The sequence below is a fragment of the Lycium ferocissimum genome, chromosome 7 (assembly GCF_029784015.1).
Source record: "Lycium ferocissimum isolate CSIRO_LF1 chromosome 7, AGI_CSIRO_Lferr_CH_V1, whole genome shotgun sequence".
Lineage (NCBI taxonomy): Eukaryota > Viridiplantae > Streptophyta > Magnoliopsida > Solanales > Solanaceae > Lycium > Lycium ferocissimum.
In genome coordinates, this window is record NC_081348.1 from 44,526,886 (window position 1) to 44,542,255 (window position 15,370).

General features: G+C 35.4%; 1 protein-coding gene and 1 pseudogene across 1 annotated transcript; both read left to right on the forward strand.

Moving 5' to 3' along the window:
- The first annotated feature begins 215 nt into the window (after window positions 1–215).
- LOC132065300 (high affinity nitrate transporter 2.4-like) lies at window positions 216–8,333 on the forward strand. Its single transcript, XM_059458620.1, has 4 exons — window positions 216–786; window positions 1,476–1,591; window positions 1,772–2,048; window positions 7,737–8,333. Exons 1-4 carry the CDS (start codon window positions 688–690, stop codon window positions 8,142–8,144), a joined length of 900 nt encoding a protein of 299 aa, XP_059314603.1. The 5' UTR covers window positions 216–687; the 3' UTR covers window positions 8,145–8,333.
- A 3,541-nt stretch (window positions 8,334–11,874) lies between these two features.
- On the forward strand, window positions 11,875–12,575 carry LOC132062882 (pollen-specific protein C13-like; annotated as a pseudogene).
- Window positions 12,576–15,370: the final 2,795 nt, after the last annotated feature.

Sequence of the window (15,370 nt, forward strand, 5' to 3'; positions counted from 1 at the left end):
GGTGTTAATGAGTGTGATTTCTTGTTTAAGATGCTAATTATGTTCGTTTCTTGATTTTTGAGATGTAATTTTCATATTTGCAAATAAAAAAAAGCCTATTAATTTGACCCGAATAAATTAAAAAGAGATGGACCCGACCCAAATATACGTTTCTAACAAGATGTACATTGAAGAAAATAGTGGCACCCGCCACCTTCAAATTCTAGATCCGCCTTTGACTGCTGCACCTTTAGTCCCCATTATCCGCGACAACCTTAATTTAACCAAAATGGATGTTGGTAATGCTGGGGTTGCTTCTGTTTCCGGAAGTATCCTATCTAGGCTCGCGATGGGCGTGATTTGTGACATGTTGGGTCCTAGATATGGATGTGCATTTCTCATAATGTTATCAGCCCCAACTGTTTTTTGCATGTCTTTCGTGTCCTCAGCTGGTGGATACATTGCTGTGAGGTTCATGATAGGGTTTTCACTCGCAACGTTTGTGTCATGTCAGTATTGGATGAGTACGATGTTTAATAGCCAGATTATCGGGCTTGTTAATGGGACGGCTGCTGGTTGGGGGAATATGGGTGGCGGGACCACCCAACTTATTATGCCTTTGCTCTACGATATAATTCGTAGAGCGGGGGCCACTCCGTTCTTGCTTGGAGAATTGCGTTTTTTATTCCTGGATGGCTTCATGTTATTATGGGAATTTTGGTCTTAACTCTTGGCCAAGATTTGCCTGATGGTAATCTTGCTTCCTTACAGAAGAAAGGTGATGTTTCTAGGGATAAATTCTCCAAGGTGAGTCCTCCATTTGTATAGTTTATAAATCTCTGTACATTTATATTTATATGTAGCAATTTACTTAACTTTATATTTCTTACTATAGTCAATGCCAATCTATTTTTTAAGGCTTAATACATTGACACTCCAACTATGGCCTTCTGGCTGAGTAACAGAACACATGATAAAATGTACATGATAAAATGTTCCTATTAAACATTTATGGCTCAAATTTTGAAAAGTTTTTGTACTTGTTCTCAGACGTCCATTAAGTAGATAAGTTAAATATGTCAACTATAATTACATGCATTAGCCTCAAATGACCGTAAGACCTCATGTTTATTCCAATTGCGGCTGATATGTATAATTTAAAAGGGTGACATAATGTATCTGGTTAACTTAACTAGCTAATTAATGCTTGAGAACAGGCGCAAAATATCTCCAAAATTTTAAACGAAAGTGTCGAATAGAATAATTTCATATGTCCAGGTGCTCAATTAGAATAAACTACAGTTCAAGTATCTAAATGAAATTCTTGACGAGTTAAAGGGATTAAGTTGTCAATATATTAAGCCCTTTTTTTAGATACCTATATAGTTTGTTTTATTTTCATGATGTTTCCATTTCTCTCTGCTCTAAAACCGAGAGAATTTTAATTTGTTCCAATTAGCTAACTATATATCTATATTTCATCTGTCTTTTCGTAGATATTATGGTATGCTGCAACAAATTACAGGACATGGGTCTTTGTCCTGCTCTATGGGTACTCTATGGGAGTTGAATTGACTACAGATAATGTCATTGCTGAGTACTTCTTTGACAGGTTTGATTAATTTTCTTCCCTAAGCTTTTCGTTACCAACATTAATATCAAAGAAATTGAATCCTCCATTTAACATGAAAATTGGTTTCGAAAAAAACTTAATTTATTTTGATATTAAAGTGTTGTTATATAAGGATGTTGTTACAGAAAAGTCTGAATGTATTCTGAATTTCTTTTATAGATTTGATTTGAAGGTTCACACGGCTGGAATTATTGCTGCAACATTTGGCATGGCTAACCTATTAGCGCGACCCTTCGGAGGATGGTCATCCGATTTTGCAGCTAAACATTTCGGAATGAGAGGCAGATTATGGAACCTATGGATATTACAAACCCTTGGTGGAGTTTTCTGTTTATTGCTAGGAAGAGCCAACACACTTCCCCTTGCTATTACTTGGATGATCATATTCTCGTTAGGCGCGCAAGCTGCATGTGGGGCAACATATGGTATTATTAATGTTCGGTCAAAAATGCATATATTTACTTATTGTTGTCTCACATTTTAATGCTTTTAATCGTCTTTTGAGTACTATTATATTATTTTGTGCCTAATATTATATTTAATTGTGTAGGAATAAAACGATGTAAAGATGAAGAGATTTGGAGCAAAATTGAATAAAAAGTGAAAGAAAAAAGAAAAATAGAACCAATGGAAAAATAAGAGATATGACACGTTGAAGTGGAAAGAAGAAAAAAGAAAAAAGAAAAAAATAGAGTAGAAAAGTGGGGGACGAATGATGGCCTAATCATTGGTTTTTCATGGTGTAATTATGGTAGAATTCAGCTTTGCATGCAAAAGAAGAAATCAAAGTACTGAACGGAAACCGCACGCGATCAGTACGCGTCGCGGCAGTGCCGCACAGAATACAGTTCTCTGAATTTTATTATGCAGTCCGTGATTTTTTCCCTATCCAAGTTGGAATTGTTTTTAAATACCCAGGCCTTTTGGTACCTTATAAATACATATTCTACACGATTTTTACACAACTTTGGATTACTTGAAACTTTTAGTTCAGAACTTTGAACCTAGAGAGAATTTGGAGCCGTCGTGGAGGCCGTAGTTACAGGGTTTTATCTTCTCTTCTCTGTAATACTTATTTAGACATTTTTATTTGGATGATTTGTTATTTTTCTTCCATGTCTATGTGGAGCTAAACTCTTTAGTTCTAGGGCTTTGACACAAACATGAAAGTTGACATTTGATTATCGTTTCTATCTATTGATTTTCTATCTTTGGGTTATTTATTTATTCTTGGTCTTAATTGTTTGATTACTTGATCACTAATTGAACACTATCTCGTGGTGCGGGAATTGGACTTGAGAAAGGGAATTCACGCACGTAATAAGAATAAATAGAGTTTGTTCGATTTAATCGTTTCGCTACTGAGGATAGAGATATACCCTTTAGCCCTACTTAGTTGAATACGGAGAAATAAATGCGTTCTTGTTACCTCTGACGACCATAGAATTATAGGTGTTATAGTAGCATCTACGGAGCTTGTGAGTAGTTCGAGAGAGATATCATAAAGTTATCATTAACCCGTCAACTAGTAACCCATAGGTAGAACGAATTGAAAACTCAGCTGGATTGTTAGTGGTCATAGCCCTAGATCTATCTCTTCTCCGATAAAAATTTGCTCTTTCTTGTTTGAAGTTCATTATTTGTTTTCTTTTATTTTTAATTAGTTTACAAATATAATTTGGATTTTATTTCTTGTTTAGATAATTAGCATTAGTTTAATTTGATAAATAGTTAATTATAAGTCTCTCGTGGGATCGATATCTCGGACTTAAAAATCCTATATTACTTGTACGTACCGCGTATACTTGCGTGTGCATTAGGGAGCAACAAGTTTTAGCGCCGTTTAATTTAGAAATGAATTTTTTATCTAGATTAGACTTTTCTTTTGTCTATTCAATTTTTTATTTTTTTTTGTTTAATATTGCAGGTATCTTCTTGACATGGCATCTTTGAACGAAAATTTATCGAATGTTGGGTATTCATGTTTTAATGATTTTTGTGCACTTTGTGGAGGACCCCACTTATGGGAAAATTGTTCCAAAATTTGGCGCATACGGGATGTGATGTGTGACCTTCCTAAATTCTATGACTGGAACTTTGTAACCGGTGTGGTGGTCGCGGAAAGAGTGTCCTAAGTGTTGTTCTAGTCTCTCAGTGATTTTCACAAAGTGAATGTTGTGAGTGATACTTGGCTATTTGGTTCGAGCTCACCGATTAGATGTATGGGGATTATCTTGATGAAATTACAAGTGACATGACATACTTCATGGAAGAAAGAACAGAGCTCAGACAAGAGATAGACCAATTTGGCTCAGATATCTATGACCTGCAGGCTCAAATAAATAAAAAAGTTGAGGTGTCTGATGCCCAACCACCAATTGTTATGGATACTGGCCAACTTGTGGAGCAAATAGAGGAATTCCAACCATTCGATCAGATCCTTGTTGATGATGCCTATGTTGAGAAGTGAGGATGTCAGAAATAATGCAGTTTTAGAGTTGGGGCATGTTGGACCTCATTCTAAACATTTTTCTATATTATGTTTGGTTGGCGACATGAAAATCGATCCCTCTACGCCGGTGAAGATATGTATAGATGAGGAACAAGAGCCTTACTTCCTGAAATTTGCCACACCAAAGAGACAAAATGACATTCCTCACTTAAGGGCCAAGAAGTGCAAGATGCGACAGCTATTGCTTGGTTCTTTTATTTTCACACTGCCGCCCAGAGCGGGAGAGCAAAAATTTGATGCAAAATTAGGGGCGCAATTCATATCCTCGAAGTGGAGGGAAAAGTGGTGAAGTTGATTCACGTCGTGCCACGACGTTAACTAAGGCGCTTATTGGGAGGAAACCCAATGTGTAATAATTATAGATTTTTATTTTTATAGTGTCACGTTTTGTTTTGTTTTTGTTGCGTTTTTTTGTTTTGCAGATTAGGGGAAGTCTGAGTACCCGAAGTTGAAAGCTGAGGAGCATGCCAGAGTTTTAAGTGTGGGGTCATTCACCCCTTGATGATGAGAGCATGTTGCTAGCTAGGCCCTAGAGGGCCCCAGGGAGTATTTCTTGCTTTACTAGTTTTTAATTTTTCCATCTATATGCACTGAGGGCATTGCATGATTTTAAGTGTGGGGTGGGAAATATGTCCCTGGTAAGGCTGAGGATGATGATTTAATATGCCTTAGGATTTTTTTTTATTATTAGTTTTGAGTCTTAGTGTCGAAAAAAAAAAAAAAAAAAAAAAGGAAAAAATTCGAAAAAGATTTTTTATTTTCTTTGATTTTCTTTAGTAACTTCTTAAGTCCCTCGTTAGTGGCATTCATCATCCCTCCCTTGGGTTTTCTTATGGCCTCGGTTCTTTCTCGAGGGGGGGCCTTCTGAACAGTAATTTTTATTTTTAGGATTAGTTTTTTTAGGAGTAGTAAAGGAGAGAGAAGAAGACCTTGTGACTTGTTTGATACTAGCATATTGAGGCTTTGAGCTTGAGTAATACTTTCCGTGAGTGCTTGAGTAATGAAAAAAAAAAAAAAAAGATAGCTTTCCGACACCTAACTCATGGTTCGACTACTGTATATAGCTTATTCTTGTGTGTAGTTCGTCATGATCCCGTCTGTCCTAGAATAGAATTGATCCATCTTGATTGAGACTTGTGCCATGTGTGGTGAGGATTTCTTGCACATTTTCCATGTTTTGCATCTTAGTCTAGAACTTGCCTCGCATACTATTGAAGCGAAATAAAAGTGTTGCTCTTTTAGAAGATGATAATAGGCTTTCTTTGATATGTCTTGTGAATTTTAGCCTTTTCAGAAATTGTGTCACTAGTTAGCCCTTTGAGCCTGTGGCCTTTCATTTGTTAGCCGTATTTTGCCTTGATCCTTTTTGTTGAATCCCTAGTTTTTACACCCTGCTTCCTTGAGCACTGTAGCTTAGACTGTGATATAATTGATAAATGTGAAGAAAAAGGATGGTTGAGAAAAACTGGTGACCAATGATAGCTGCAAAGTGATGAAATGGCCCTCTTAGAAAGAATGTGAAAAAAGGAGAAAAATTGCTTGAAAATAAAAAATAAATAAAAAATTGAAGTGTTCTTGATATGATGAATATTTCTACTGAGATAATTGATGAAGAGAGGGCTGAAAAAACAAAGTGAAAAGATGAAAATAATGGGTGATGAATTCTAAAATTGCAAAGTGCTTAGGGAAGTGTAAGTCACTATTTTATAGTTTTCCTACCCGTCCCCTTGCCAACATTACAACCCATTAAAGTCCTATTTGATTCTATACGAGCACACTTAATTAGTAGAGATGTACATAATGGGCAAGCTTATGGTTCTTTGTGCATGCATGTGAATTTCTTTGTGAGCGTGAGAGTTGTGCTTTGATGCTAAGTCCTTAATTTACATTCATTCCTTAATTTGCGTGTGCGGACTATTTTTTCTTGTGAGGGCACTTGTTTCATGATAGATAGGTGATGTTATTAAATTTCTTTGACAGTGTAGGTGAGCGAGCTTAAATTTGATGAGTTAGAGTCCATCTTTGAGATTGGGAGGTTAGAAGTTTGTTGTTTGTTTGTTGATTTGTATATCTTGCATGATGATCAGGAAGTGTATATTTGATGGTTTGAGTTGTTATAGGGCCTAATTGTTGGTATCAACCAAAGTGGTGGTGTTCCTAGGCTTGAGTTATTGAGAGTGGTTTTAATGCTTACTCGAGGACGAGCAAGAGTTTAAGTGTGGGGTGGTGATGTTCGGTCAAAAATGCATATATTTACCCATTGTTGTCTCACATTTTAATGCTTTTAATCCTCTTTTGAGTACTATTATATTATTTTGTGCCTAATATTATATTTAATTGTGTAGGAATAAAACGATGTGAAGATGAAGAGATTTGGAGCAAAATTGAATAAAAAGTGAATGAAAAAAGAAAAATAGAACCAATGGAAAAATAAGAGATATGACACGTTGAAGTGGAAAGAAGAAAAAAAGAAAAAAGAAAAAAATAGAGTAGAAAAGTGGGGGACAGAATGATGGCCTAATCATTGGTTTTTCATGGTGTAATTATGGTAGAATTCAGCTTTGCATGCAAAAGAAGAAATCAAAGTACTGAACGGAAACCGCACGCGATCAGTACGCGTCGCGGCGCATACCGCATTGAATACGAGTTCTGAATTTTATTATGCAGTCCGTGATTTTTTCCCGATCCAAGTTGGATTTGGTTTTTAAAAGCCCAGGCCTTTTGGTACCCTATAAATACATATTCTACACGATTTTTACATAACTTTGGATTACTTGAAACCCTTAGTTCAGAACTTTGAACCTAGAGAGAGTTTGGAGCCGCCGTGGAGGCCGTAGTTACAGGGTTTTATCTTCTCTTCTCTGTAATACTTATTTAGACATTTTTATTCGAATGATTTGTTATTTTTCTTCCATGTCTATGTGGAGCTAAACTCTTTAGTTCTAGGGCTTTGACACAAACATGAAAGTTGACGTTTGATTATCGTTTTTATCTATTGATTTTCTATCTTTGGGTTATTTATTTATTCTTGGTCTTAATTGTTTGATTACTTGATCACTAATTGAACACTATCTGTGGTGCGGGAATTGGACTTGAGAAAGGGAATTCACGCACGTAATAAGAATAAATAGAGTTTGTTCGATTTAATCGTTTCGCTCGAGGATAGAGATATACCCTTTAGCCCTACTTAGTTGAATACGGAGAAATAAATGCGTTCTTGTTACCTACGATGACCATAGAGATATAGGCGTTATAGTAGCATCTACGAGTGCTTGTGAGTAGTTCGAGAGAATATCATAAAGTTATAATTAACCGGTCAACTAGTAACCCATAGGTAGAACGATTTGAAAACTCAGCTGGATTGTTAGTGGTCATAGCCCTAGATCTATCTCTTCTCCGATAAAAATTTGCTCTTTCTTGTTTGAAGTTCATTATTTGTTTTCTTTTATTTTTAATTAGTTTACAAATATAATTTGGATTTTATTTCTTGTTTAGATAATTAGCATTAGTTTAATTTGATAAATAGTTAATTATAAGTCTCTGTGGGATCGATATCTGAACTTAAAAATCCTATATTACTTGTACGACCGCGGATACTTGCGTGTGCGTTAGGGAGCAACAATTATTCCCTTCATTTCACGTCGATCATTAGGTATAATATCAGGTATGACAGGAGCCGGAGGCAATTTTGGTTCTGGATTGACTCAACTCCTGTTTTTTACAAGCACAAAGCATTCGACAGCCACAGGGTTGACATATATGGGGATTATGATCATAGCGTGTACGCTTCCGGTATCTTTGGTTCATTTCCCACAATGGGGTAGTATGTTTTTGCCTCCAACTAAAGACCCTATAAAGGGTACTGAAGAGCATTACTTCTCTTCTGAGTACACTGAGGATGAAAAGCAAAAGGGTATGCACCAAAATAGCGTCAAATTCGCCGAGAATTGTCGGTCAGAGCGTGGCAAGCGTGTGGCTCCAGCGCCTACTCCACCTAATGTAACACCAAACCAAGTCTAAGTCTCGAATGAGAAAAACTTGCTCGCACTTCATATTTTGCACCACATAATAACATGTGATATATGCCTTTTAATTTGAACAAGCTTTCAATATCTAAGTGTGATTAATTAATATATGTATTTTTACTTTATTTTGAGAAACTCAATTAATAGTTGATTTTATGTAAACATCCTACATAAAGAAGGTTGATATTACTTGATTTCAGTGCCATATATTAACGATAAATAAGTTTGTTGCACGCCATTAGGATAAGTACCTATAGGAAAAATTCATGCAATAACAATCAACTGCCAAGACAGAATTTTCATTTCATTAATGGGATTCAAAGTGAACAATATCACTAGTGAATTAGGCTGTTATAAATGGTATCAAACTTACTCTTTATACATTCTTGGGTGATAATACAACAAACCTCAGAAATTAACCGAGCTTAGGAAAATCCCACATCTTTGAGATGATGATCGGACAAATCTCAGCGAGGGAATCTTTAACACAAAAGGCGTATGTAACATCCTATGGAAATTTCACATCGACAAACATAGAGAGATACTATGTATAAAAAAAGAAAAAGCCTTAAACCTTAATAACACATTTTAAAGCCGTATAAGCCTTAACTCAAAGCAGACAATATCACTAATGAGTTGGACTATTATAATTTATCTGAACAGTGGTTGGAATGGAAGTAATTTGAGGAAGATTGGCTTGGCCGGAAAGTCTGGGTCAGATATTTGGGCCAGATCACATGCGATAGGCCCACTTCCAGTTCTAGTCCCTGTATTATTTCATGGGAATTTTACATAAATGACTAACATTTAGGGGTTTTAAATTGGGCATAGCTACATTTTAGCTATTTACATTTCGTATCTACAGTGCGCGCTACAGTAGTTTGCTACAGTTAATTGTATTCAGAAATCAGATTGTATTCAGAAATCGGATTGTATTCAAAATTCGGTTGAGTCAGATTTTAGTGTATTCAATTCAAATTTTGCTGTATTCAAATCAGATGTATTCAACTAAAACATCAAAAACACAAAAATTTGCACTAAAAAAATTAACGAATACACTCAAAAATTGAATACAAGAAATAAATTTCACTTTATTCATTTGTATACACTTCAAAATTCACTGTATTCATTTGTATACAAGAAATAAAATTAATGAATACACTCAAAACTGAATACAAGAGATAAAATTCCTCGATTCGCCGTATTTGGTTGTTCCCGTCCGTATTGACCGCCTCCACTGTCGTCGTCATCAACACCGGATTGTATTCAAAAATAGAAAGCCATTTCCGGCCAGATCTGACTTCGCCGTGAGGGAGAAGAGAGAGAGACGGTGAACAACAACCACCACCATAGCCAACAACAACAACAACACCGTCACACCATCTTCTTTCTCCCTCCTTCACTCCACCACCATTACATCTCTCTCTCTCTATACTATTTTTTCTCTCTATTGCTCATCTTTTTTCTAAGTAAATCTCCATTTCACCATAAAAATCCAAAATCACAACAACAACAAGAAGAATGCCTATCGCCGGAGCTTACTTCTCCGGCGAACCACAACAACAACAACACGAACCACAACCAACAGCAGTGACCGGAGCTTACTTCTCCGTCTGGATTTCGCATGAAGCAGTGGTGACGATGAGGGAGCAGTGACCGGAGCTCGTTCGCCGGAGCTCCGACGGCGATATTGAGGGCAGAAGGGAGGGAGAAGGAGGGAGGAGAGAGAAAAATATGGATACAGGGGTTGCTTTTTTATTTTAACCTATTTTGTATGTTTTAGTTATGGAGTGTAATTGATATACACCTTTTAGCTATGAGGTGTAAATAAATTAAAGTATAGCTACTAGATAAAAATAAAGTCTAATGTTAGCTACACCATGTAGATTTCCCTTATTTCATTTATGTATTAAATGATCTAATTAAATTTTGTCTGTCAATTTTCTCAATAAATCAATTCAAAGATGTAATTAATTCGCATGTTGTATTTTTTTAATGATAATCGTCCTATCATTTCATCACCATTCCAATCACAAAACTCTGTCAAGTTTCTTTCTTTCTATATTTTTTAAATCCTCAAAGGCTATTAATTATATGATAAATTTATATTTTGATGCAAAGGAAAGAGAAGGGAAAGAGCTAGGCATTAAATATAAGTAAAACTAATCATGTCATGTCAGTATATACTCACTGAATACGAAAAATTATGAGTAATATAAAAGTATGTGGTACAGTAATTAATGTCACAATTAGAAAATCTTTTAAAATTAGTCTTCTGAATAAATTCTGTTAATTATACTATTTTGGAGTAATTGACTCAATTCAACTTGCACATTTAAAACAAATTTCCTTTGAAAATATAAAAGGGAGGGATCCTGACTTGGAAAAGGAATAAATTCACGTTACTAAAAATTTGTTGCAGAAAATTAAGCCTTGGATTCATTTTCAAAAAGAAATTTCAATATGTTAAAAGGTTCCATCCTTTCCCTTCGAAAAGCTTTGAGCAGGGGCTTTTTGAGCGCAATAAAACTTGGGTAAAAAAAATGATTTAAATCATATTCTTTAATTTATTAGAAAGATAAATCGTACATATTCAATTGCAAAAACGATAATTTGATGCATGCGCTCAACTGAGAAATTAAAAAGGTTCTAATAAATCCCTCAACAATTAACAAGGTCTAAATTTGCCCTCACGCGGCTTCTAGTGTTAGTGCGAGGGGCATATTCGAATCTTTTTAACTGTTCAGATATATATTTGAGAAAAATTAGATAATGTTAGTAATATTTATGAGCCGATAAGTTAACAAAGAACGAATATGAGACAAACCATAAACACTAAGATATTTTTAACCTAGCTTTTTCGTATATAAAATGAGAGAAAGAGTAATTAGTTTCGAGATGCAACTAAACTAAAAATATTAGGAGTATTAATTAATTCTATGAATAAAATACGAAACGGGGCAAATTTTTTTGACAGGAAAGTCATATAAGTACGGCTGATACTTCATGAAGGCTATCGCAGTTTATATGTACTTCTACTGTACTGCTGTCTGAATTCTGATATTTTAAATTTTAATAATTAATAATGAGCATTAAGTCAAATGGAATTGAACTCCACTTGCATATTTCTTCAAGTTGAAAAAGTTCTAGTTGTCTTAAACTTAGGCGAGGTTGTTGCTGAATCTATCATCTTGTCTTGTTGTGGACCTTTTTGCTCATACTTATTATTTTCATTAAATTACATTAATATATTACAATTAAGTGACAAAACGAGATGAAAGTACGTAATAATGGTCAAGAACACACTCGAATTATCACCTTTTCGCGAATTACGTACTCATTTATCAGTTGTTCCCTTTTCCTACTTGATAATGTTTAGGGTTTTCAGGTAGGAAAAGGGATGTTACTAATAATTGAAGTGTGTTTTAATACATAAATGATAATAGCTAATCCAGGTAGGAAAAGAAGTAGCTGGTTGTTCTATCAGATACGAAACTCATGAAAAAATGATAATTTAGATATATTTTTGACCATTATCTCTAAAAAAAAAAAAATACATATAACAACAGTGTCATGCATGCATTCATTAGCATGTGATACAAACACATTTGTAAATGAGTAATTTTCCTCTCATATGAGATATTCAATGCTTGTGTTGTGAAATCAGTCGTTGATGTTTGTGTCTGTCCACATTATAACCCATTAGGTGCCGCCCTACTTATTATTCACTTCAACAACAATAACAAGAAGTAGCAAAAAGTAGAGAAAGTTAAAGAGTTTTTGTGTTCAAGAAATGGCAAGATTGGTTGCATTTGTTGTTCTTTGCTTACTATCTGTTTCTTTGGCAACTGCCACTTTTGTTGGGAACCCTTTCCTTGTTAAGGGTAAAACATATTGTGACACTTGTCGATGTGGCTTTGAAACCCCCTGCTACCAAGTACCTTGCTGGATCTAAGGTTAGAGTTGAGTGCAGACACAGGGACAGCAACAAAATCACATACTCAGTTGATGGTGTGACCAACTCACAGGGTGAATACAACATCCTTGTGAACCGTGATTGTGGTGATGATGTCTGCGACGTTGTCCTCGTCGAGAGCGCCGATAAAAAATGCGGGATCCCCAACGCTGGTAGTGACCGTGCCCGTGTCGTCCTCACCCGCAACAATGGCATGATCTCTGACGTTCGTTATGCTAACAACATGGGTTTCCTCTCCAACGAACCTCTTTCTGCTTGCACTCAGATCCTCCAGCAATACGCATTGACTGAGGATCAATATTGAAGGAACAAACAGCAAATGACTTATTATGAATATTTGTTATGATGTTGATGATGATGATGCTTTAGGCATCAAAATTGATACTTTTATCTCTTTGTTATTGTTTTCTGGATATTCAACTTATAAGTGTTATGTTTCCTTTTAGTGTATGAGGAAATTTTAACGGCTCATTAAAATTTAAAAAAAAAAGAAAAAGAAAAAAAAAAGGTGCTGCCCTACTTCAGAGTTGTGTAAATGCGAAATATTTTGCGCATCGGGCTACTTTTATTTTTTATTTTTTATTGACGTGCCATAATGTTGCTTCTTGGCTGTTGAGTTATATAAATAAAGAATCCATGGTCAACTTATCAACCATGTTCTTTTCCTTAGCTTATAGATGTTGTTGATACCTTATTAAATTTCTTATAGATTGCTTACTGAACGAACAATTCAACCCATCATGAAATTTCTTCGTTTTCGTGCAACCTAATCAGAACAACTGGCAATATTGTCATCAATAAAACATTGCGTTGTACCTCTTTGGTGTAAGATAATAACCAAACCTTTATTTAAGGTTTTTAAGAATTTAAAATAAAGAACAACATTAAAATCGACAGTGCTTAGTCCGTAAAACCAAAACCAACCACAATATTAAGAGGCTTTTAAATGTTAAAGTAGTATTAAAAATCAATGGTTAGGGTTTCATGGCTTTCGTTTAGTTCAATTCGTATTAATTAGTTGAGTTTTAGAAAGTCCTTTTTCTATCCTTTGATATTACATGTTGTATGAAGTACTCCCTCCATTCCAAAAAAATTGACACTTTTCGCTTTTTAAGAGTCAAACTTTGAAATTTCGACCGTGTGTTAGAACATAATTTTTTAATGTTTTCGAAATAAAAGTTACATATTTGAAAACTACGTAAAAAGTACTATAAGTCACAATAATTAATAAATTTAAAATATTTAAAAGACATGAAAAATTACGGTCAAAGACTCTCGAAAAGCCAAAAGTGTTAATCTTTTTGGAACGGAGAGAGTAGTAAATGTTTAAACAAAAACCTCAAGGAAAAGCACCCATTAAGCAACAGATACATCTAGAAATTGCATACTATTTCACTTTCAAGACTTCAGCTTTAACTATGAAAAATACATAGGAGAATGACGCAAAATGTGGGGTTAGCCACAGACTCGTTCGAGAGACAACTTTTTGTGATATGTAAATGCATGCATGGAGAAGACAATATTTTCTTTTAAAAAAAAAATTTGGATTTGATAGTAAATTCCAACTTTTTTGGGATAGAGCATATGTACAACACAATGAAAAGTACATGCTAAGCTAGTAAACGCTTGTGATATCGTCAAAGCGTACGGCCTGTACTACGAACTTATCATATTAGGGTATTGCTCCCTTTTTGTAGTTTTTTTTTTTCCTTTAACATGCCTTGATAAAGTAATATTAGTCGTAGCTTAAGAAGAAGGAAAAAAAAGAAGACGAAAAGAAAAAATAATGTCACGACCCGACTAGGGGCCATGACGGGTATCCGGAGTTGACCACCGAGCACCACTCATACTACTACTCATCATACTCATCCTGCGTTCATTCATTATTCGCACGCTTTTAATAATAGGAAAACCATTTTCACTTTGAAACATAATTACCTTTATATACATAAACCCTTCGGCTATCAAAATAATGTATATATAGCTAGCGAGGAAATCATGAGACCATGCTACCCACACATACGTATTTACGAGCCTCTACTAGAGTACTAGACATATGGATGGGACAGGACCCCGCCGTTCCCAAAGCATATATATATACACAAAATAATAAATCAATGGCACCTCCGGAACAATAGAGTGCTCTCAAAGTCTGCTAATAGCTCGTACGAATTTGGATCACCTCCGCAGTCACTCGCGTGGGCATGAACACGGCGTCCAATAGAAAAGGACGTCAGTACGAAATATGTACTGAGTATGTAAGGCATGAATAGTAACATAAATAAAACATGAAATCAAGGACCGAGTATACCTTGGAAGATGTTCGTCATACTTGGTTTACCTTTTCTCAGGAATCATGGAATGCACATACATATACATATCATAGTGTCGTATCTGCTCATACACATTAAACATTATCCATATTCGGCCACATAGTGGCTCGATAGAATCCGTATTCGGCCACGCAGTGGCTCGACAGTATCCGTATTCGGCCACGAAGTGGCTCGACAGATTCACATACATGTCATTCATACCCGGCCATAACAAGGCTCGGTATATCTCGTCATTATCATTGCCATCACTACGGGAGTCTTTTGTCAATATCATCTTAAGAGTCTTGGAAGTCGTAAATTCTAGCTTTTTTTGGGAGTGGGACATTTAAGACATTTTAACTGAATTTGTGATAAGGGAATTATGCTTCTATATCACCTGGAAGGCATAATCATTTCCGCTATCATGATCATCATTCTTTTGCCATGTCTCGCTTCTAAAGAAAATAATGACATAAGACAAGGCCAACTATCATGAATGTGACTAACTCATACTCTGTAATCTCAATCGTCCCGAGACATGTGGAACTTTGTCTTTTGGGTATCGGCTGGGAGGGGAACGACCATCGTAATTGTTGTCATGAAAAACATTCATCAACATCATCATGAGGGCTTTAAGAATCATGGAAGCCTAGCATTTTAGGAGTAAGGGCAATATGGAAATCACATGTGGGGTCACAACATATAAATTTCTATCATAAGAACCACCATCAATTTTATCGTAAAATTCATGAAAATTGTGGACCTCTAGTATTTCAGGGCTTAGGAGCGCCGTGAGTGTCGTATGTAGTTTGACAACTATGGAATCATCATCATTATCATAGAACATATCTCTTAACTTTATCTCCGGGTTTTTTGTAACATAAAAATTTTTTTTCCCAAGTAGGAAGATTAGGAAATTTTAAAAAAATCAAG